Source organism: Lethenteron reissneri, chromosome 32 (assembly GCF_015708825.2).
Source record: "Lethenteron reissneri isolate LAM-NWPU_2019-01 chromosome 32, ASM1570882v1, whole genome shotgun sequence".
Classification (NCBI taxonomy): domain Eukaryota; kingdom Metazoa; phylum Chordata; class Hyperoartia; order Petromyzontiformes; family Petromyzontidae; genus Lethenteron; species Lethenteron reissneri.
Window position 1 is genome coordinate 11283889 of NC_083810.1, and position 24824 is coordinate 11308712.

A 24824-nucleotide genomic window follows, 5' to 3' on the forward strand; every position below is an offset into this window, starting at 1 on the left:
ACGTAACATCACGGTCGCTTTAATACAGTTTGCATTCACGTAATATCTTAGCGTGACCGCATCTACAAAAATGCTCTGCAGAAACAGTGTGCGTATTTATTTGACAACAAAGAGGCAGATCGTTCGTCGGCAAGAAGGATGGTCTTGCTTGAGAAGCTAGCCTTGATCGGGGTCATTGAGTCGTCAGTACGGATGACTCGGGGAAGGCAGAGGAGAATGCGTGATCTGAGTGGCGTCTTCACAATGAGTTCCTCTGCGAGCAAAGTCGCGCTCTCTGCACAGGCTGTTACAGCCCGGCAACTTGCCACCAAGTTTAGCACGCCACTTAGCGTGTCTCGTTTGGCTCAACCATAGCTTAAATAAAAAAAATCCCGAATAAATGTTCACCGAGTGAACCGAAAGTGGAGCACGTGGATCAGGGAAGAAATGCGAATGAGACTTGAACATTGCCCGTTCAGGTAAGCACGGTGAGTGGGCTTGGGAAACCAGCCCTGCCCATCGGTTCTCATCCCTTGTGAAGAGATGATGGCCAAAGGACAAGGCTGGCGATGAAAGTGCAGGCAAAGGAGAGAACTTTGTCTGAGGGGACGATCGCCACAGGAATGAAACACTGTCAGGTCGCGTGCAGGAGTGAGATGGATTGTGGCATCACGGGGACCGTGAGAGATGGTGATGGCATGGGGGAAGCCTTCACTCAGCAGTGGATAGACCATAGCTCGTCACGTTGATGGAGATGCGTCCTTACGTTTCAGCACATTAATGTGCAAGTACGAGTGTAAGCTTAAACCCATCTCGACAAAGATTTCTACCGCTGTTGGCGTACACGGCGCGGCCTCAACTCACCACGGCGATGACTTGGACGTGAGACAGGTGGAGGTGGCGGTGGGGGTTGGGAGAATGGGGCGACTCCAGATTTACTTTGTAACACGAAGCCACCGCATTGTTATTGCTCTTCCGTTGCGTGAGTGCAATGTCCTGCAGGAGGCTTTGCTGAGTTATTTTTTTTTGAAACGCCATGTGCCCTGGCTTCTTAGAGGGGACCCCGCTCGCGTGCAGGCAGCGAGCACACGGCAGTGACCCGTCTGCATCGTCCTTCACCCAAGAAGTCGCTCACCCGCACATCACCCGGATTCGCTGCTCGTTCTTCCATATCGCGCCAACGACAACGTTCGTGCGGTCACGGACTCTGCTGTTTACACTTGGCCGCCGTCTTTCCTCGGTACATTAGCATGGCGAAGGCCTGAACAGAGGCGTCACACGCACAGGTCACTTGAGGTGGGGGTGGGCAGTGGTGAGTGGCTCTCCCCTGGCAATGCGCCCACGGGACCAAACGCAGTCATCGCGGCAGGACGTGGCGACGTTCCGCCTGGATCGCCCGTGCACACTTGGGTCGCCTCCTGTCCCGTGCGGCTTGCGTGGTTGCGTGCGTTTGTTGTGCTCCGAGTCGTTTGCGAAATGAGACTTGGGAGATGCCACCGCCGCTGCACGTGGGTGCAAGGCTAATGTCAAAGAGGGATTTTCGGACCTGATAAGTAAATAACTCTTTTTTTGGGTTGCTAATCTCCATAATTTGCAAGACCGTCTTTTCTGACCAGCATGGAAGAGTAGGCCAAAATCCCTCTGTAGGGGCTCTCCCCAATTCCTTCTGTTGGAAGTCCTCTGTCAGCAGTGGAAATACTTGTCAGGCCTGCATCTTTATCATTTTTATATTTACATCTAGATCTACAGTAATGTGCATTGAGTTTCGGATTTCATACTACTTTGCTTACATAAGTGCATTTCTTTGCTCATACGTTTCTTTCACAATCGGCCAAGTAGCTTGACGAATATTAATGATTTCCCATTGTAGTTGTTGGCCTCTGATTGCCACATTAATAAAGGACGCGAAGGAAAGTGTGCTTTATTACCTAGGAACGCGAAGCAAGCACATATTTTGGCATCAGTGAACTTATAACCAGCGTTGCGCAGGTCATTGCAGATTTGAGCACAGATTAAATTGACTCCTGTTCCGAATGGGATTTTTTTGCAAAGGACTCTACTTTCGATCAAGCTCAGTTTTTTGTTAGCTTTTCAATTGCTTTTCATTCTCACTCGCTGTGTATATTGTTATTGTCTCAAAGACCCATTCGTTTTGGCGCACCTTGACCCGTACTGCATGAGTTTCGCTCTATAACGATGATGATGATGGTGATGCCAGTGTCTCGTTATCGGTATTGTTACAATTCACACACGACTTCAATTGTTTTATTCAGATGGGTATCTCGTATCAAGCCGAAAGAGTACGGTGTACTGGAAAAAATTATGCCCCGCATTAAGCTTGACAATTGCATTGCATTGGCACTGATAAAGTACAGCCCAGTAATTATTAATCCACTGCTGGATGATGACTTCCCTACGGCGTGTCGGCCGTGGGTGGTTGTTTGATCACACTTCACCACGCTGGTCAATGCGGGTTTGATAACGCTGGGTGGCCAAGCGGGTGGGAGCTACAGAACCAGTGCGATAGAACTCGACACTGACGTGAGCCGTGGCCGGGAATTGAACTCAGGATTCCGGGCTCTTGCGCAACGCTCTTACAAATCCATCCCCATCCCCTTCACCACATTCAGAACCATTTATAACAGCGCAGAGGGAGCTGGCAAACAATGCCGCGTACACGGAGCCACACACACACGCCGAACTGACTTTGTTTGGGTAACACTCTCTCACGCGCAAAGCTATTATCCGAAATTAAATCGTTATCTCAGCGTATCACCAGACATGTTCGATCCACTGCTGGATAAAGGCCTCCTCCATCTCATGCGCTGTAAAACTCCGCGTGAGAACCCTTACACTACCGAACTTGTTTCAGTCATCCACGTAGCATCAACCACCATAACTGCTACTATACACGAACCGCATTTCATCGTTCCATCTCCCCGGTGGTCGCCCTTTCTCAGACGCAAAATTGAAAAAAAAACGTTGTCAATCTCCACCGATGGCCCTCCTTTCTCATTGCTCACTCTCATACCGGAGACTGAGCACCCCCCGACAACTCGAGACACTTCCATAATCACCACCACGAATAAAAACAACCACTCTACCCGACGCGAATGGGCCGACCCCATTCATTCGTGCGCGCAACTTTGGCCAATGGAAAAAAAAAAGTTTTGCTCCCCCTTACTCAGCCCAGCCCCAGCGAACACCCCCCCCCCCTTCAACTCCCTCCACCAGCCACCCTCCCATCCCCTCTCTCTCTCTCCCATCCCCTCTCCACCAGCACTCTCCTCACCCCACACCACCACCACTCATGCATATGCACAAACACCCTCGCGAGAAGTCACAGTTTAGCAAGCACACCCCCCTACCCACCCCTTGCTCTGTCTCTCACCTGACCCGTATGTTTTCCCCACCCTACTCTTTGCTCTCCAGTCTCTCCCCCTCCTCGGCAGTTCAGTTACATTAAAGCCAAAGCGTGTGCCGGTGTGTGCGTGTGTGTCTCTCTCTCTCTGTGGTGGTGGTGGCGTTGGTGTTGTGTGCCTAACCGCTCACAACGCAACTTTCATTCTCGTTACCAATTTTTTTTTGTCAACCTTCTATTGCTTTCAAACCCCAAACACTGGCACGTCGCTCAAACGGCTTGGGCGAAGAGACGCGGAGACAGACACAGAGAGAGAGAGAGAGGGCAGCCCACCCCCCTTGCCACGCTCACCCTGCCGGCACCGTTCGTGGCACACAGCGTGGGGCGAGCCGGCAACTGCTTGCTGCTGCGTCGCGGCTGAACGGCAGAGTCCCACAAGGAGTCGGCGTCGCAAAGAACCCTGACCGACTCGAGTTGGGATATGCCAGCGCAGAGGCAGCACCTGCTGCTGCTGCTGGTGCCATGTCTGCTCACCCTGTGGACTCTGAGCGGCGTTGGACTTGCGCAGCAACACCACCACCACCATCAGCACCATCAGCAGCAGCAGCAGCAGAACTTACACGACCCTGCTTCTTACTTCGGATTGCGCCTCGGCCCTAGCCATGACAGCATCATCGTGGCCAACAACGGCGTCCGCGTTCCCTTCGGACGGGCCGTCCACCTGGATCCCATCAATGACCTGGTGGTGCAGGTGCAGCCGGGAGACCGCTGCTCGATCACTGTCCTCGACAACGACCCCCTCTCTCAACGGCCCGGCGTGCTCAGCCCCAAGAAGTTCAGCTGCGATTTCGGCCCCAACGACGTCAAGTACTCCCACTTCGGCTCGCGCAGCCCGGCCAAAGACCGCGTGCGCCTGCAGCTGAGGTACGACACTCAGACGGACACCATCGTCATCCCCTTCATGATCGAGGTCGAGGTGGTGTTCACCCAGCTCGAGGTCATCACGCGCAACATGCCCCTCAGCGTGGAGAAGCTCATGGGCACGAGCGGCCCCATCGACAAGAAGATCCTCGAGTTCACGTACGACCGCGCCAACGAGGTGTGCAAGCTGACGAGCCTGGCTGGAGCCGGGGGGATGCCCCGGTACGGGAGGCTCACCAACGCGGACCACATCGCCAACGGGCAGATGCTCACCTGCCAGGACTTCATCACAGCCAACATTCGCTACCAGCACACGGCCGCGACGGCATCGCCCAACCGCGACTACATCCCCATGGTGGTGGAGCTCTCCGACAAGGACGGGAACCTCCTGAAGCAAGAGTACTTTCAGATCATGGTGCGCATCCGCGAAGGTCTGGAGAACACGCCGCCGAAGCCGAGCTTCATCGCGCTGATGATGATGGAGGTGGACCAGTTCGTCATGACCGCCATCACGCCCGAGATGTTGGCTGCCGAAGACGTGGAGACTGACCCCGATGACCTCATCTTCAACATCACCTCTCCGCTGGGCTACCAGCAAGGTTACATCGTGAGTACAGACGACAGAAACCTTCCCATAACGTCATTTTATCAGCGCGACATTAAAGATTTGAAAATTGCTTACAAGCCCCCGGCTGTTGACTCAAACGTGGAGCGCATTTTCCAGATAGAGTTTGAAGTGATCGACAGCGAGGGCGTCGCGTCGGACCCGTTTGCATTCATGATCGTGGTGAAACCCATGAACACGCTTGCCCCGGTGGTTACTCGGAACACCGGGCAGATGCTCTTCGAAGGCCAATCGAGGCCCCTCTCCAGCGCACAGAACCTAGAAATCAGCGACGAGGACAATTTGGAGAATGTGCGCGTCACCGTCATCGACGGGCTCCGGCACGGGGAGCTGACGGTGCTGGGCGCCCGCCGTAAATTCTTCACACCGGCCGACCTCGACGCCGGCGTGGTGGTTTATCAACACGATGGCAGCGACACGTACAGCGACAATATCATCTTCCGCATGACGGACGGCAAGCACGAGGTGGAGTTTCTCTTCCCCATCACCGTCGCGCCGACCGACGACGAACCGCCCGTCGTCAATGCCAACACCGGGCTGGTCATTTCCAAAAATGAAATCATGCAAATCCCTCCCTTCGTCCTCAGCGCCATTGACATTGACTCAGAGGACTCGACCATCAGGTTCACCGTAGAGGCGCCGTTCTCCTCTATTGGTCAGGTACTGCTTCGGCAATCGGAGAAGCCCGAAGAGTCGTCATCGTGGAAATTCATAGAGAGCGACAACTTATATGAGAAGGTGGTGACCGAGTGGCTGCAGGAGGACATTCTGGAAGGAAAGCTGTTTTATCGGCACGTGGGTCCTCACAGCACCTCGGTAGTGATGGACCAGTTTGTGTTCAGAGTCCAGGATGACAACGATCCTCCCAACCAGTCGGGCGAGCACACTTTTTTAATAAAAGTCCAGCCGATCGACGACATACCTCCTTCGCTTTACCCCGGAACCACATTGCAGATGACCGTGCAGGAATTTGAAATTACGCACTTCAAGCGAAAGTTTTTGCGTTACACGGACTTAGACTCGGATGACCGCGATCTGAAGTACACCATTACGAAGCCGCCTGTGGACACAGACGAGAACAACCCAATCAACATCGGCTCCATCGTTCTGACGGAAAATCCTGACGTCGTTGTGTCAGAGTTTACACAGGCGCAAGTGAACCACCACAAAATCGCTTACAAGCCACCGGACCAGGAGCTCGGCATCACGCCGCACGTTGTGCAGTTCACGTACACGGTTGAAGACACTGCCGGAAACTCTGTCGGAGGGACATTCACGATCTTCTTGCAACCCGTGGATAATAAGCCCCCCAAGATCACCAACACAGGGTTCACGGTGTTCGAGCGCGGCACGTTTGTTATTACCAATGCAGAACTTGACGCGACCGACACCGATACACAAATCCACGAGATAACGTTCACCCTCACACAGGAGCCTAAGTACGGCCAACTGCAGTACTTTGGCATTGCGATGGCAGTTGATGAATCCTTCATTCTGGATGATATCTCAAATGGACGCGTTGCGTACATTCACAATGGCGACGAGTCAACCAGCGACACCTTCAAACTGGACGTAGCTGATGGTGTGCACGTGGTCACAATCATCATCAAGGTCACCGTGAAGCCGATCGATGACGAAGCCCCCACGATCGTCATCCAAGAAGACACCCTACGCTCGTCACTGGACGTCCTGGAAAACGGAGCCACAGAAATAACGACAAACCTAATCAAGGGCACGGATCGGGACACGGATGACCTCATGTTAACCTTTATCGTTGAGGAACTTCCAAAGCTCGGTTCGATTCTGGTCAACGGCGTGCCTTCGGAAAGGTTTACCCAGCAGGACATGATCAATGGCGTGGTTGTCTATGCTCACACGAGTGGCGAAATCGGAACTCAGAAACAACACGACGCATTCAACCTCACCATTTCCGACATGTCGGACGAGTGGGTCATCGGAGGCAACAAGATTCAAGGCGTTAGGGTACGTGTCACAATTTTGCCAGTGGACAGTGTTGCCCCATCCGTGACCATTGGGCAACCCTACAGCGTTATTGAGGCGGAGAAAAACTTCATAACGCTCAAGAACATCAAGGTGGAAGACGTCGACACGCCGACTGATGACATCCTCTGCACAATCATAGTGCAGCCTACGTCCGGTTACATTGAGAACATCTCACCTGCACCTGGATCAGAGAAGTCCCGTGCTGGTACCCCCATAAGCGCGTTCACCATGAAGGATGTCCGCCTCAAGCACATCAATTATGTCCAGAGCATTCACAAAGGGGTTGAGCCACTGGAAGATCGATTTACTTTCCGCTGCTCAGATGGCATCAATTTCTCTCCCCGCCATTTTTTCCCAATAACGATTATTCCCGCAAACGATGAAAAGCCAGAACTCTTCATGCGGGAGTTCATTGTCATGGAAGGGATGAGCCTGATTGTGGACACTCCGATCCTCAACGCTGCGGATTCAGATATTCCGCAAGACGAGCTGCACTTTTACATCTCCAAGCTGCCAAAGCACGGACAGATAGTCCAGCAGAGAGCCACGGGCACTGCGCCAGTACGGAATTTCACCCTGGAGGAGATCTCGGGCACCTCCAGCATCGTGTACGAGCACGACGACTCGGAAACGAAGCACGACAACTTCACGGTGAGGCTATCAGATGGGAAGCACAGCGTGGAGAAGACCGTGCTGATCATGGTCATCCAAGTGGACGATGAGACTCCACGCATGGCCATCAACGATGGACTGGAAATAGAAATTGGCGAAACAAAAGTGATCACCAACAAGATGCTGAAAGCTACTGATTTAGATTCAGAAGACAAGACCCTTACTTACATTATCCGCTTTGGTCCGGGTCAGGGACTGCTGCAGAGGCTGAGCGTCGAAGGGGGAGTTTCTGAAAACATAACCCTGGGAATGAATTTTACCCAGGATGAAATCGACAGAGGACTGATCCAGTATGAGCACACCGGCCAGGAGGGTATCCGCGACCTCATTAAGTTCGACGTAACCGATGGCATCAATCCACTGATCGACCGGTACTTCTACGTGTCCATCGGAAGCATCGATATGATTTTCCCGGACATCATCAACAAAGGCGTGTCCCTGAAGGAAGGCGGTAAGGTGACCCTTACCACCAACCTGCTGAGCACGACCGACATCAACAGCCCCGATGAGAACCTGCGCTTCAGCATCACGCGCGCCCCCATTCGCGGCCACATGGAGTGCACAGACAACCCAGGGGTCCCGATCACCTCCTTCACCCAGCTGCAGCTGGCCGGCAATAAGATCTACTACATACACACGTCGGACGACGAGATCAAGATGGACAGCTTCGAGTTCGAGGTGACGGACGGCTACAACCCGGTCTTCCGCACGTTCCGCATCTCCATCAGCGACGTGGACAACAAGAAGCCAGTGCTCACCGTCCACGACCTGCACCTGAACGAGGGCGAGCCGAAGCTCATCACCCCCTTCGAGCTCACGGTGGAGGACCGCGACACGCCGGACCACCGGCTGCGCTTCACCGTCACACAGGTGCCCGTGCATGGCCAGCTGCTGTACAACGGCAGCCGCCCGGTGACGTCCTTCACCAAGCAGGACCTGAACGAGAACCTCATCAGCTACAAGCACGATGGCACCGAGACGAGCGAGGACAGCTTCTCGTTCACGGTCACCGACGGCACGCACACCGACTTCTACGTCTTCCCCGACACCGTCTTTGAGACGCGCAAGCCGCAGATGATGCACATCCGCATCCTGTCCGTCGACAACGGGGTGCCGCAGATCGTGGTGAACAGGGGGGCGTCCAGCTTGCGCCCGTTGCCCAGCGGCCACCTGGGCTTCATGCTGACCAACAAGGCCCTGAAGGCGGAGGACCGGGACAGCTCTCCGAGGGTGCTCAAGTACGTGGTGGAGGAGCTGCCGGAGCACGGCTTCATCATCAACCTGGGCCTGGGAAATGACAGCGTGTCCAAGTTCACACAAGGTGCGTGCTACATGCTCCTCCGCGTTAGAATCGTTCAGACAATGTCTGAATAATTATGATTTTTTTTTATTTAAAGGTCGCGGTGTCGCCCTCCAATTACCTGCAGAAGGGCTCCCAGTAGTGTGAGATCTAGAACACCCTTATCGAGGGTATTTGGCTTACTCTTCCACACTGGCCAGATGTATTGGAAGAGTTGGGAGTAACCACAATGATGATGACAAAAAAATAACACGAACTTTATACTGCGTCTAAATACATGAGCATGAACACAACGACCTAAAAAAAACCACACCATAAAACACAAATGAATGTCATGAAACGAACCCATGAGCTGGGCATATTGAGCAGCAGCCGGACAAACCGCGTGCGCCTGGCGTGGCCAAGTAGCACCAGGTGGTCCGTGAGGGTGGGTGGGCGGGTGGTGAACTGTGATGGCTACTTAGGGCTGGGGGCTTTTTAGGTGGGCAGGATGGGGAGACCCAGGAGTGCACATCGTTGTTATAATGAGAGATTCAAGGAATCTACCTCTATATTTTGTCCCAGAATAGGCAATCCATGGGGGTGGGGGGGGGGGGGATGAGGTGAGGCTTTCGTTAGGAGGTGATGAGAGAGAGGCTGTGTGTGGAGTGGCTAGTGAGAGGAGGATTGGGAGATGAGGGGAAGTGGGTAGAGGGGCCAAAGGGAGAGGCAAATTGGATAGTGAGAGGAGGTGGGGGTGGAGATAATGAGAGCAGGGGCTGTTGGGAGGCTGAGGAGAGAGTATGAGTGTTGGGAGGAGATATAGCAGAGAAAGGAAAGTGGGAAAGTCGGGGCAAATGTTCAAAAGTATTACTCATACGAACACGTGGCCGAGGAAAATTCACGTGACACAAAACAAAAGACTGGTCAATTTATTTGGCCAATTGAACGTCGTGCCAAAATACCAACCCATCGAAGCGTTCCCTATCACGGCAATTTAGCTCATTTGCCTTTGCGTTGCAGTATTCCTCTATGCGAGCTGCATATCTGGGCATGGCGACAACCCTTTTATGAAGGAAAGGTCACGCGGAGGTGACACGGCGGCGAGGGTGCACGGGGAGGAGGGTGATGGCACTTCCCTGAAACATTTTTTTTTAATATCAGAAGCCACTGGCTCGTGCACATCGAGAAACGTGAGACTTTTTTTTGGGGGGGGGTATTCATAAACGCGTGCGTTTAATGTAAGGTGGCACTCCTATTACACTGGCACTAATTCCCACCACTGGAACCATTTGCTCATCGACTGAATCCACCAATTTTCGTTTCTGCCAAGCGGCGGTGGAGGCGCCAAATGCTGGACGGAGCACAGCACAGCACAGCTGCAGGGCTCGCATGAGCTCTTGTTCAAAACAACCAAAAAATATATATATGTGTGAACGTCCTTCAAATCCAGACATTTCAGGCACGCTTAGAATGTTAAACCACCTTACCCTGTGAGAACCAAGAGTTTGAAAGCACAATAATACACCTGCTTGCACAGGGAATCACGCCCTCCGACTAGCGAAGGGGGGGGGGGCAAACTGTACAGGTGTGTGATGCGTCCGACCTGAGTTAAGATTTCGCGGCCATAGGTGTCATCGGTGGTGAGTGATATCTGAACCGGGCTTGAGGGTGTCCCCCTTCACCAACTCACACTGACCAGCGCGGTGAAGTATGGTCAAATAATCGCCATGACCGACGCAGCATGGGGATACCCTCATCGAGCAGTGGATTGACACAGGGCTGTGCGTTCTGTTTTATGTAATTATTCGTGGTGCTTTCGTTCATTGAGGTGCTGACAGGCAAACTACTGCCCAGCAAGAAATGACAGACACTGTTTTTTTTTTTGGGGGGGGGGGGGGGGGGGGTAAAAGTGGCTTATTCTGCACGGTGTACCATTCCAGACGTTTTATTTACATTTTTTGTGACGTGGCCAATTCGTGTGTTAAACAAATATTTGAGCTTTTCGTCCAAATATGGTATGACAAGTCTTTTTTTTTTTCGGGTCATCTGTGTGGAAGTTGGCTTTAGAAAATTATTAGTATAAGGTCTCGTGGCTTTCCATTTGTTTTGGAGTTCACACAGACGTGCTATTTACGTTGCTCACAAACCCAGGAGGGGGTAAAACTATTAACCCCCCCCCCCCTCCCCCCAGACTCCCGAGGCAATCAATCGCATTGTTGCGATTCAACGTCCGCGATTCAACTCAAGAATAGATTATTATACTGGTAGGAACCTCCTGGTTACACCAGCCCACAGGGGATTATTGTGTCCGTCCGTCCGTCCATCCGTCGTGCATCCAAAAATGGGAGGGGTGGCGCTGGGTGGAGAGGGGAGGATGGGGAGGGGCTGGGTGGGGAGGGGCTGGGTGGGGATGGGAGGATGGGGAGGGGCTGGGTGGGGAGGGTGGGGAGGGGCTGGGTGGGGGTGGGAGGGGTGGGGCTGGGTGGGGAGGGGCTGGTCACCCCGTGGTGCCCTTATAAAACTCAACGTTTAACCTACTCACGCCGGCTTGTGCCCGCCCTCACAGTCGGCCATATTTGCGGAATACACCACGCCGCTGTTGACCCTGGCCATTGACTGAGCAACCCAACGTTCCTACCAGCTCCCTCCGCAGGAATGTGTTTTTTCAACACTGCAGCGAATGACGACGCCTCTAGTGGCTGCAGCATTCACGCGAACCCACTACTTCAACACTTTGAATGCGCACCTGCATTTGTCAGAGGACCCTACGTCAATCCACTGCTGGATGAGGGCCTCCCGAAGCCGTGCGGGGATTGTTTGACCCTACTTCACCACATTGGTCAGTGAGGGCTGGTAAAGGTGGGCTAGCAAATACTTTGGGGCACAGTACAGTATAATAATTGAGTTTGCTGTGCTGTCCCCTGCTGATAAAATCGCCCTGTAGCAGCTGACAAACCGTGTTCTTTGCACCGTGGTCACCCATTGAAGCACCATCCAGGCTCAAAGCTTGCTTAGCTTTTAGAGATCTGGACACATTATTGGTAATTCGGTTGGAGGTAACTTCGACATTTAATTGACGACTCGTCGTATTGGTGTCCCCCCTGTCACGCCGCCCCCATCGTGCAGCAGCTCAATGGAGGTCGACGAACTCGCTGGAATTTCGGTCGCAAAAGTTTAAGAACAGTTGCTGGAATGCAAGTTGTAACGCACTTCATACTTCGCGGACGTTAATGACGGTGTCCGAGGAGCCGCATCGAGCTCAGTGTCGTGGGCAAACGTGGTGGTGGTGGTGATGGGCGAGGGCCTTTATTTAAGGACCGTGTAGCACGTCAGGCAATAAAGTAGGGATTGATGCAGTGTTTAATAAGCAACGTTGAGCGACGCTTATAGGTTAGATTGTTAGAGCTGATGGCTTTAAATGTGTCTTTAATGGCTTTTCTGTGTTTAGTTTGTCGTCACCCGCCCGCACCTCCGATTGGCTATGTACGGTGCCAATGAAGTTCCACGTACACTCATGATAAAGTTTTTTGAGTTTAGATTGCGTAAGTTTAAACATGTTGTAACCCTCCACCACCCGATACAGCAAATTAGTAAGGGATTTGTCACGTAAACAAAACGCCAATTAATAACTACTTCAGCCCACCGGTGTGTTGGAGAGTAAATCTACAATATTTGCAATTTGAGTTGTACGACGTTTCGCTAGTTATTACATCAACCAGCATCATCGGGCGATTTGCCAGAATAGTGAAGCCATCCACCTGCTTCCGGTCTTCAATCGAGCAGCAGCACGAGGTCATGTCACTGAATCCATCAGGTGCAGAGATCAGAGGCAGTATTGTAATTATATAATAGATTAGTAATGAGTTAATTAGTACGTGTTTCCTCGAAAAGGAATTGTAAGTGTAAGACACTTCACTTACATTCCATCGCTTTATCCCATGTAGTACGTATCAGTGTGTGTCAGTCATGCCAAGTCTGAAAACGAGTGTCGTTCCAATTAATACTCACGGGAATGCCTCACTGAGTCTCGCGACTGGTTTGAAGGAGAGTCCTGCATTGAGAGCTTTTGGTCAAATTCATGAATGAGTGTTTGGCTTCACCGTGGTAGCACGGTGGGTTATGCACGGTGCGAAAGAAGTCCACGATGTATAAATATACATCGGTAGGAGACCTCGGCTAACCGGACCGAATCTCCCATGCACATGAGACTCAGCGCTGCCATCTCCTGGCCGCTTCACGCCCGCACGCCCTACAACACCTGGCGAGAAAGCTGGCGGACACGCATCTCGACACCTGGCCAGGTCACACACCTCGCGAAGCTCCTGAAATCTGACGAGTTCGGGTCGATTTGGAGAAAGTTGGTCGTAGACTATATGAAAGAATACACGTTCAGTAAGAGCCAATCAAAATGCGCGTTGCTCAATGTCACCACGTTGCACAGTCACTCCACTGCTGGATGAGCGCTTGCTTAATGCCATGCACGTGGTGGGGATTATTTCACCATACTTCACCACGCCGGTCAGTGCGGGTTGTGTGAAAGCGACGAAGAGCATTTACGTGGTGGAGGGTTTGTCGGGTGGGGGGGGGGGACATAATCGTACAGTCCAACAATGGATGTTCGCTGCGCTGCCCTCTGCTGCCCACCACGTTTCCCTGCAGCCTATAACACCTTGTTACGCCTTGCGGGGGCCACTACATTCCAGCAACCACTGTACCGCCGCATGCAAGGCACCATTGCTTCGGAGATGCGAGGAGATTGGTCGCATTCCGGGTGAAGCTTCAGTCGTTGTTGGGTCAAATCGGCACCGCGGGACACGTGGACAGCAGCGCAGAGTGACTCCGCTACAGGCGAACCACAGCTGGTCCCTAAAACAAAGACATGGGGGCTGATTAAAACCCCCGCCTTTCGCTGATGCTGATGAACACGGAGGTTGCGAGTGCAGGCCGGGCCCGTTGTTGTTGTTGCTGCTGCTGTGAATCCTCCTTTTTGGTTCCATTTGCCTCTTGTTGGCTGTGTCGTGGGGGGGCGATAAAAATACCTGGAGACGGAAGCTTGTGTTGCCTCCGAAACGTCGTGATTTTTATTTTATTTTACTTTTATTAATTTTGATTTTTTTTTACCTACGTGACTTTACCGAAAAACCTAAGAATATGAATCCTTGCAGTCACGAAAGCTTGAAATCTAGAAAAAATAAACCCCACTCCCAGAGAGAGGCAATAGAATTTGCAGTGCACATGTCTGTACTTGCGGCACTTTCTGCTTGGCTATACGAAGTTGTGTGTGTTTTTTTTCCTCCCTTACATACCTGGGATGCTTGGAGAGCAGTAGAAAAAAAAAACCCTTGTTTATAATCTGTGGTGAGCGGAGGGGGTTTTTTTCTTCTGTAATCTCGATGTTAGAATGTACACCTTTTTCACCCTTTGCGTACCCCGGTCAAAGGAGTGTTATATTTTTGGTTGACTGGTCTCAGATTAATATTCGGTGTGTTTTGGAAACACGGATAAATGCCTCGCAAAATTATTTACCGCTGTTGTGTTTATATGCGCGGATGAAAAGAAAACGTGTTAAGTCGGGTTGAAATACTGGTTAGTACTCTAACCGCAATAGATGTATTAAGTCCACAATAAAAGTTTCTGGGTTAGATCGCATAAATATAAAAGTGTCGTTAAACCCGCCACCACCCGGACACAGGCAATTAGTAAAGCTTGTTAAGTAAACAAAACATGCCATTTAGTTACTAGTTCAGCACACCGGTGTGTTGGAGAGCAAACCCACCACATTTACAATGAAATCAATTGAGCAGTGTATTACCACTTTCTGAAAAAAAAACAAATATTAACGTAAACTGTTTAAATACATTTCATTACTCCTCATAATCCCACAAATGTTACAGAAGGGTATATATAGATATTTTTTTAATTTTTTAAATATTTAATGGAACTGTTCAAACACACATCGTAGGTCCATTCACACGAAACAAAAAAGTCTCGAGTCTTGCTGAACTTTCCCTAGGCAAACAAAGAGTCATTATACTATATGCCGTAGTAAAGTGTGATTATATTTACTGTACAAACACACACGCACACACTTGTGTACGCGTGCATGCGCGCCTGTCCATGTTTAGGGGGTGGGGTGACATCCAAGGTCAGGGACCTCCCTATTGATAGAAGAAAGCATTGGCATGTCCCAGGAATTTCCGAAGCCCGTATTGAAAGGAGAGAAGGACAAATTAAAAAAAAACAGCGGGCACTGCTAAGGAGCCATCCATTGAGTACGTACTCAAAATTCTGTCAAAACCCACCTGCCCCCCTCCCTGTACGCACGCAAACTTTTTACCCCCCCCCCCCCCCACCTGCGTACGTACGCCTGACGCACCCCCCCCCCCCCGAATCCTATAGAACGGCCGATATTTAATCCACGTAGAAACGATCAAGGATTAACAATATTAACGCAAACAGATAGCCCACCACTGGCTGCATTAAATAATTAAGTTGGTGTACCTTGGCCACTTATTTTGCTCAGCTGCGTGATAGCTGCAGTCAGGGGCACGGTGGCACACGAGTGACACCTCTCCCACAGTCCCACTTCTCCCGGTAGTACTTGTTGTCTGTGGCTCATTTGAAGGCCAATGTCGACAAATTATTATCGAGGCTTCACGCCACCCCCCCCCCCGTTTTCTATGCGTACGGACATTGTCAGTAGACCCCCCCATACCCGACGTACGCATTTGGGTTAACCCCCCTCCCCCCTCCATGCGTACGGACTAAATGGATGGCCCCTAAAGCGGCCTCCCTCCACTGCTATGGCTCTCACATCTTCTCCCCGCGCGCACCCGCCCCCCCCCCTCTCTCACACCCTGATCATCTAAGCGGATATCCTTTTAAGATCCCCTGCACAGAATTCCCGCTTGAGTCGTCGGATTACGGGTAAAATCTGAAATCTAAACAATTTTTCTTATTTTTACAGGTAAGGCCCATTGAGCTATGTAGCTCTTTTTCAGAAGCGACCTGGCGCACAAATGATAGCCAAACGAAGTGGCTTATCGAGTGGAAATGTATAGCAGCCGAATACTTCGAACGCATGTTTCTAAATGCGAAGGGAAAAAACCCGGATGACCCGGAGAAAAATCCACGCGACCACGGGAAGAACACGCGAACTCCAAATATACAATCTAGTTTTGAAGTTTTCGTGACAGCAGGGATCCATACTCTTTGGTTCTTTTGGCAAAGTCACGTAGGTATAAAATTTAATAAATTAAATCACGACGTTTCGATTGCAACACAAGCAATCATCATCAGGTGGGAAAACCAGAGCAAGAAAATTTTCCAAATATGCAGCCGTCAGTCAGGTTTGGGATCGAACCTACGAACTCCTGCATACCAGGCAAAGGCGATAACATCTTGCCACCGGGGGGCCCAAAATTGAGTGCGGGAGGGCCGTGATTTTGCACCTCTCGCCCGTCTCGTCATAGGAGCTCTTGCTAACTGATGTAGGTCGTAAGGGGCAGTTGTGTTTTGGTGACGCGACACGTAAGGCTGCTGGTATTTACCTGCGGGGCAATGTGGAAAGCCAGTGGAGTGAGCTCTCTACGGGGTGCGGCATTGAGTGGAAAGTCTCTAAGCCACAGATACACACACACACTCACATAAGTCAAAGAGTCGATTATATAACAGAACTTTATAACCATAAAATCTGCGAACACAATCCACGAAATGGCACTGGTAAACTTCGCCATGAGGTATAATTATAATTCCTGGCTATTTCAGTCGGCAAAGTGAGAGCATTCGCATCGATACCGAATATTTATTGGGCTATTTCAAATTAGTTATAATGTGTCGATGGGAAAACCATTTTTTATTGATGTCATCAAATGCACTATAAGCCTTGCACGCAAGCAATACAGACGTGCATTCATAAATGCGTGTAATCTTGCATGGCATAGATTTGAATAAAAAAAAACGTGCATTCCTTGGACATGTATGATTGACATAATAGATTTATTGAGATGCTAGCCAGGAGGATGGATGGCAGATAGGGCTTGAGAGTGCTCTGGGGATGGCCCTCGGTGGCTGCGTGTGGTATGCTGAGAGCCCGCCGCAAGTGGGATGTCTTGGGACCATTCGATTAGCGCAACGAGGACCCTTCACTTGTTAGTGCTTGGAAGGGCCAATCGTAAGTGATGCATGCGGCCAGACCCCGTAGCTTCACCGGCGTGACACCCGGCTAATAACACCGCGCAGGTAGTTCTTTGTTTTTGGTGTAAATATGAAGCAATTACTTAGATGGAAATCTCTGACTGACATAAGCAACGTGCTTCATTTTTCGTGCGTGTGCTCCGCATGCCGACGGATATCACTTACATCTTGACGTCTGTGTCGGGTCGCGGTGAGCCCGCTGCGCTACCAACCGAGTTTGATTGCCGCTCACGGCCAACCACCAGTGCGACGATTGTGTGAACCGGTTCTGGGCCTCCCTTAAGTCGACTCAGCCCTCAATGAGTACCTGGTGCGGTGTGTAAAACTCGCCACTGGGGAGGCAAAGGCGGCCGGGCGTGGTGTTGGCCACCCACCCCCGTGGCGGCCTTCATAAGTGCTCGCTAACAGCACTTGCCCCGACAATCTGTTAAGGTTATACGGGGCATCTTTGTCCTTGTTATGGGTGGAGAGGTGGTGTAGTGGTTGGCTCATTGCGTTCCGAAGCTGGCGACCTAAGTTCGATTCCCATTCGCTGCTCAAGTCGGTGATGGATATGCTCACCGGTCCTGGACCTCCCCTATGTCTACTCGGCCTTGAATGCGTATCTGGTGAAGTGTGTGAACAGCACCAGAGAGATAAAGGTGACCAGGTGTGTTTCGGGTCAAACAACTCCCTTGCCTGCCATGTCGGACTGAATAGGCGTTCACTAATGGCACTTGCCCCAGTATTAGTGTGTGTGTGCTACATAGGGAATATCTTTTTGTATGTCTTAGGTACATCTGATGTTGTGCTCTTTTGAGTGCGGTTAAGACCAAACAGGCCAAGAGGTCATCGTGGCCAATGGATTTCACCAGATTGATGAGGCTAAATGCGCAACTGTGTCAAATGGCGCTGTAATGCAGTATGAAGTAAATTTACAATAAAATTAACAGTTGATCAATCGGTGACAACTAATCAATCGATGATGAACTACTGAATGTTTAAATAATTGCACATAAATTGAGCATGTATTGGAGTTGCGCGACTGACTGTGCAGTATCCGTGACCTGGACGTCATTAGCTGGTAATTTTAATAACTCGTGCTACCTATTGGCTGAGACTTGCTCTAACAAACCAGGAACACTGCCAATAGTTTCAGGAAAGAATTTGCTTAAGGGACAGAAATTATAAGACATTTTGAGGCAGTAATTTGCGGGAAATTAGATAAGATTCAGACTTAAATCTTGACGAATTAAGACTGAAGCTTAAACCTAATTATTTCGGAGAGAAAAAAAAATATAATCGGAAGATTACATTTGTGCCTGTGCATGTTGCTTAGAATATTTCACACGAGCCGTCTTTGTGAACGGGGCCTTTGACCAAATAACGCGGACGTCACCTGACACCATTAGATCTCAGAAGCTAAAGCAGCTTTGAGCCTTGATATATTATTCTGCACCTAAGATTAGCACGCTCAGCTACGTACGGTGAGAAAGAAGTACAATATACATACGTACATTTTGTCTGGTGACCACCACAATCGGCTTTGTGTGTAAATCATGCGCAGTGCAGCAAAATCCATTGTTAGTTTAACACGTCGGCTATCGCATTAACATAAACATGTCGTTACCCCCCCCACCACCCGACACAGTCAATTAGGAAGGTTTGTCACGTAAACAAAACGTGGCAAACTCGCCACTAGTTCAGCACGCCGGTGTGTTGGAGAGTAAAACCCCAGAACATTTACGATTCGAGTACACTCTCGTTTTGCACATCCGTTGTCGATTCGCGCGGTGCCCTCACCGTGACCACACCTTCATCGCCTCACCTTCATCGATGTGCACTGACCAGCGCAGCAAAGTAGATGTCGATTATCCTCTTCGTGGGCCTGCAAAGTTTGTGGAAGGGGCTCGGCAGGCAGGCGGGGGGGGGGGGTGTCATCCAGCAGTTGATTGACAAAACCTGGCCGTGCACGTGAACAAGGTACGGAGAGGCGCGTACACTGCCCTGCTATTCACGCTGACGGCGGTTGTGCAGTTTCAATGCGGGTTTTTTTGTTTGTTAACAACCTGTTACGCGAAGTTTGTCACACCGAAAACACCGTGCAGATTTGTAAAGGAGATAGCCGAGAAACAGTTATTTTTGTCGCGCCTAAAAAAACAACAACCTACGTACATTACTGAAAGGATGGTACTCTGTTACAAAGATTAGGGAATGTATGTATAGTTGAGGATTATGGAGATCTGCATATTTATTTGCCTTCATTGGTACGCTGAAATTTGATGTAACTTTTACAACCAGTAAACAGTGAATTGCAACTTCATGGGAGGTCATGGCTAATACGCTGGACTTGCGATCCAGAGGTCACCGACTCAATCACGTGGGACGGCAGTTGAATCAATCATTGGGTAAGTCTCTTAGATCCTCCCGTTGCTGTCCACCGAGCAGAATGAACGGGTACACCAGTTGACGGACAGGTTGCGCGTGGCAGGATGAAGTGTGGGTACTCCAACCCCTTCCTAGAGCAGGGGTCGGCAAACTTGCAGCTTCTCGTATTCACCACAATGCATTGCGTCTCTTGAAATATCGAGTTTTATTTTTGTTACCGAATTTGCAAAAATAATGCCTCTGCTTGTTATTCGGGTTGCCCAACCCTGTCATAGATGTACGTCCAATGTGGAAGAGTAGGCCAAGCACCCTCTGGAGGGGTTCTCTAGAGCTCCTTCGAGCCCCTATTGTCGGTAGTGGTGTGAGCAAATCAGTTGCAGGGCTGCACATTTACCCTTTAGAACTTCAGAAATGTGCTTGGTTGACTGCGGCACCCACCTCCTGGGTTACAGACCAAGAGGGAGATCGAGATAAGGGGGGGGGAGCAGGAAGTTGCAAGAAAAAAAAAGCAGAAAGAACAATAAAGTTAGAGAAAGCCTCTGTGTCCACAGACATGAAAAGACGGGTCTTATTCCAGCAATGCCTCTCTTACACGCCCTCCTCCTCCCTCGAGCAATAGACCCTTATCTCATCTTCGCTATGCTCCTTTTGGGGTGCGACTGTGTTATCACTGTGCCTTTTGGGTGTTTATTTGAGGTTTTTGTAAAGAGTAGAAGTGGACCTGATGGGAGGGGGGGATCGGAGAGCCCTTAAGTCGTTTGGTCCCCCCTCTCCCTCCCATTGTTGTGATGTTTGTATTTTATTTGGCCCAGCGAGACATTATTTATCTTATATATTCACTTGTTTTTAAATGCCCCTTTTGTTGAATACGTAATCCACTTTTGAAACACAAACACATTGGCTGGCTATTGGCTGGCCAAAGTCAGCAGCAATGGCTCAAAACTCAACAGGGCATGCTCTACCATTGTAACTTAGACACCTTTAACAAATGTTACCGTTCGGTTTCATTCCTGTACACCCAATACGCAAAAGATAACGGGTTCCCTGTGTTTATTTGCCTCGACTCGCCTTGCTTCTGGCAGGTTATTCGGACGCGTGACGTTTGGAGTGCAATCTTGGCTCGGCGGTAACAATTGCATGTGATGTGCACGCATTTGCAGGTGATGTCGATGACATGAACATCTGCTATGTCCTGCGGGAAGGTGACAACGCGACGAGTGACATTTTCTACTTCTCCGTGGAAGACAATGGTAAGCGTGGGGGGCGGGGATAATAATTACCCCATAAACTTTTTTTTTTACGGTAAACGCCCCACAAGATTGCGCCTCTTTCGCAAACAATTCAACCGACAGCTGTCACAGCCCCAGATATAAACTCGCCTGTTCGTTTGAACTTCGGAAGCCTTAATGAAAGAAAAAAATGTCACTGTCACTGACGGTAAAGATGTTAGTTGTGCAGTAGTCGCTTAGCACCGTGCTGTACTCGTTATGTGCAATGCACGTGCTGATGGGTTTTGTCTTTGGTTTCCATTGGTGCCGGACTCACGCACGACAGACAAGCCCCTTGTAAAGTAGCCAACTAGCTGAAGGGGGACGTCAAATGAACTCAAACTCACGGGATACATCTGAATGTTTCTGCCAACTGGCCGTCTTTCGAAGATGTCGTTGTGCCCACGCAAAATTGTGGAAGGGAGTGTTTAATCTCAACGCGGTTTTCATTGGCCTGATATCTCTGTCCACGTTTTCGGAATTGAGAGAGCTACATTGCCATGAACGAAACGTAGAACCCGATCCCACCTTAAGAACAACAGTCCTGCAGTTTGCGTGCAATATCATTGTTTGGCGCATAACAATTCATTGTTCTTCAAAATTCAGACAGTGAATGCTGCAAGTATGAACGCATTATTTTTGATGGATACTCCAGTAATGTATGCATTAAAAAGAAATAATGCATTCCTCGTGGTCAGAATAAAAGAGAGGCATCACGAACACGACATAATCATTTAGATTGACTGTACATAGTACAGACGCTGCAAATGAGATGGCTCAAATGATAAGGACAGTACTGACCCGACACGATATGGATTATAGGCAGTGGCAAATTACACAGCACAGACTAGAATCAATGCTCGCCTAATAACCGTGAGTCTAAATTGGCCACTTGTGAGGGGTGGTGAAATTACTTGTTTAGTAAGAGTGGTTACATTTGCAGGTGAATTCGCCACTTGCTGTGCATGCAGCAGCGCCGTGGGTAGGCAGGGCAACCCAACGCAAGCCTCCAGCAGCTGTAGCAGCAACTCCGCCGTTGAATCCAGAGTAGGCAACTTTTATTTGACAAGGCATGAACAACAACTATCTGGATGATCCCACCAGAAAGAGCCAAGGGGATAGGATGTTGAGTGTGTCTGGTGGATCAGTTACAAGGTTTCTATCTGTCTTGGTTTTCCCAAGATTGTCCTCTTTTTGTGATTGTTGTCTTGGCAAAAGCTGACTTTTTTATTTGGTGTATGTAATGGGTTTACGTGATCCCCTCCAGCCACCAGAGAACGATATAATCACCACATTGTTAAGCAAGCGAATATCATCTATTTGTGAATCGAATCGCAACCCTGAGTCGTCATAATTTATTGCATTGTAAAGGGATGGATATTTCCAATCTTTACTCTCAACACTAACAATTGATATTTGACTATCTTGTGCGCCTTGGTTTGGCACCTGTCGAGATTTTACCAGGCAGTCCGGGATTTGGTATCTGTGTGCTGCTGGCAGGAATTGATTCGTACCAAGATCTGGTACCAGTATTGTTTTGATAACCTTGAGGCTGATCGAGAAATCTTAGTGTACTTTGCTGAAAAAAGTGTCAACTCCTAGTGTGCCCATGCTCTAATGCATGTAAGCATTATTGTAGTTGATGCAATAAATGTGAATTATCATTGCACTTTCATTGTCATAGAGCCAGGCTCATCAGCTCTGAAGCCGATTTAACAGGCATGACTTTAACAGGCAAGCCTTTAGTTAAATAACATTTTGACGCAAGCCCATCGGTTAAAATGACTGAGGTCACCTTGTATGCACGTATGCAGCGCCTGGGCCTCTGGCTTTAATTTATAACCTCAAAACCTTTTAAGGAAATTGAACGGTCTGGCAGAAAAATCTGTGCAAATCATTTTCATTGAAAAATGAAAAACAAAATCCATCTAAAATATGAGGCTGCTGTAGCTATGTGGTGTAAATATTGATATTGTCATATTGATTAGTCCACACCGATGGCATAAAAAAACAACTGGAATGTATTACACAATACATTGTATTCATTAGGTATTGCATTGTACACATCGATAAGCTCAACATCATGTACTTTTTTTATGGAATGATGAAAAAATACTTTCAAAAACCGCACGTGTGAATGAAGCGGCATGCGAGACTTACTTTCGAAGGTGACAGCGAGACAAATGATTTTTTTGGGCAGCCCTACGAGTTAAACTGGAAATGGGTGAGTGGTGATGATTTCGCAATGAGTGATGATGATTTCGCAATGAGGCAGCAGTCACCACTACATATCCTGGGGCGGTAACTACTAAATAAACCAGTGCTGCTCTAACACCTGGCTCATGCCTGCTAATTTTAATTTGTAGCAAGCACGCAAACATCTGTTTTCTCACGACGGGTAATAATAGTGTCTGATAGCTGCCAGGGTAAGCTGTCACTGGCGTGGCTCGTGAGATAACAAACGGACGTGTCTCCATCTCGTTTTCCCAAACTGCGTTTGATTGCTAGCAGAGAGAGAGAGAGCTCTGAACTCTGCCCGGAGCGCAATGCTACTGTTTTACAATATTCCACAGCTAATGCCGGCGAGAAGTCAAGATTAGAAGTTTAAATTAAGGATTGTAAGTGAGCTAAATATTCACCTGCTCCGCAAGTCAAAGTGGTTTCGGCTTGGCTATGTAATGAGAAATGTGCTTGCCCTTCCGTGGGTTTGTCTGCCACGTTAGGTGAGTCATTTTCATAGTACAGAGTCAAGCGAGGGCGCATTCTGACTGGAAGGAATCAGGGACCTCTGGGACTGATTAGAAGCTCCGTGTGGTCCCTTTTACGTCGGTAAAAACAAAGAGATGGCCGAAAAATATAGCGTCAACAGCTGCCAGAATAAACTCTGCACCGTTGCCAGTCGCAATTGGAAGTTGGCGGTAAGGACACATGGCAGAATCCTTTTCACCACCACCACCAGCAGCAGCAGCATCGCTTCTTTTTTCCAGGGTGGTCTAAAACATTAATTGGATCTTTCCTTTTGTGGACATTCAATACGGCGTGGCTTAGTTAACCTGGGTGGCTTTCCCCACCTCCCCTGCCCCCCCCCCAAAAAGATGAGAAAACCACCTGCCATTCCTCACACGAAAGTGGCGGCACCGTTTCCTGCGGCGGCTGCGCCACCAACACCTTTTCCACGGGGAGAAAAAAAACGAGACGTGTCTCTCAGCCAGGTGGCGTGAAAGGCAGCAGGGAAAAATATAAAACTCGACACCGCACGCATCAGCTGCAATACACTTGTAATCCAATAGGCAAGAGTGTGTCATCCTCTAAAGTATCATCCCAGTCAAGACGGAGTGGGAAGAGCGAAGGCGTTCACGGCGCCTTTGATTGATGGCTTGCCAACGTTTTATCAATTCGTTTTAGGAAGATGTATTATTTTACCCGCCACATTATCAACTACAGCACAGTAAAACACCGCGTTTTACAAATGGGCAGGTAACCGGAAGCCATCCAAATGAACCGTTGGCTTCCAACTCAGACCGAGCGGTGACCTATTTAAAGGAAATACGTCAATATTTGTGCTCCCTTTGATCCGGAACGGGGAAAGTCCTTTTTTCGCTTGGCCAACACCTTCCTACCGTGGATTGGGGCCTCTCCTGGGTTTGCCGACCCTTGTGCGTCCCGTCCAGTCCTTCGACGAGTGCCTTTTAATTGGAATTGAGGGAATAGTCGACCCTTACAGGAATGCACTTCAGACAATACCCTTGTCTAAGAGCCAAGTTTCACCGAGTTTGTACAGCTTTGTTGACACATCCTGATCGGCCTGGGCTTCGTTTGTACCGCCTATTTTTGGCATCGCAACTACCCTTCTCTCCGGCGGTCACGGAAGATGACACAGCGACGGAAAAAGCTATGACTTCGCTCATGATTTGACCTTTTACGCTTATGTTCATTGGACACCTACAGGCAGTGGACACCAATAGGCCATCTGTCCATAGGTGGATATTGATGCTGATGACGCTACCATTATTGGCGTCATTATAACAAAAGAAGAATGGCGAGGCAGAAACGGGCATTAAAATAAAAATGCTGTTTTTACTTCCTTCAACTGTACCGTGCTCCAATGTTGCTCTTCCACAAATTGACCGCTGTGATTTCTCAGAAATG

General features: G+C 49.5%; 1 protein-coding gene across 1 annotated transcript in view; it reads left to right on the plus strand.

The window, feature by feature from the left end:
• Positions 1-3271: 3271 nt before the first annotated feature.
• LOC133350031 (FRAS1-related extracellular matrix protein 2-like) overlaps positions 3272-24824 on the plus strand; it is a 137422-nt gene continuing 115869 nt past the window's right edge. Inside the window, 2 exon segments of the mRNA XM_061563990.1 lie at positions 3272-8883; positions 20568-20657. Coding sequence (XP_061419974.1) covers positions 3822-8883; positions 20568-20657 — 5152 coding nt within the window. The 5' untranslated portion in view covers positions 3272-3821.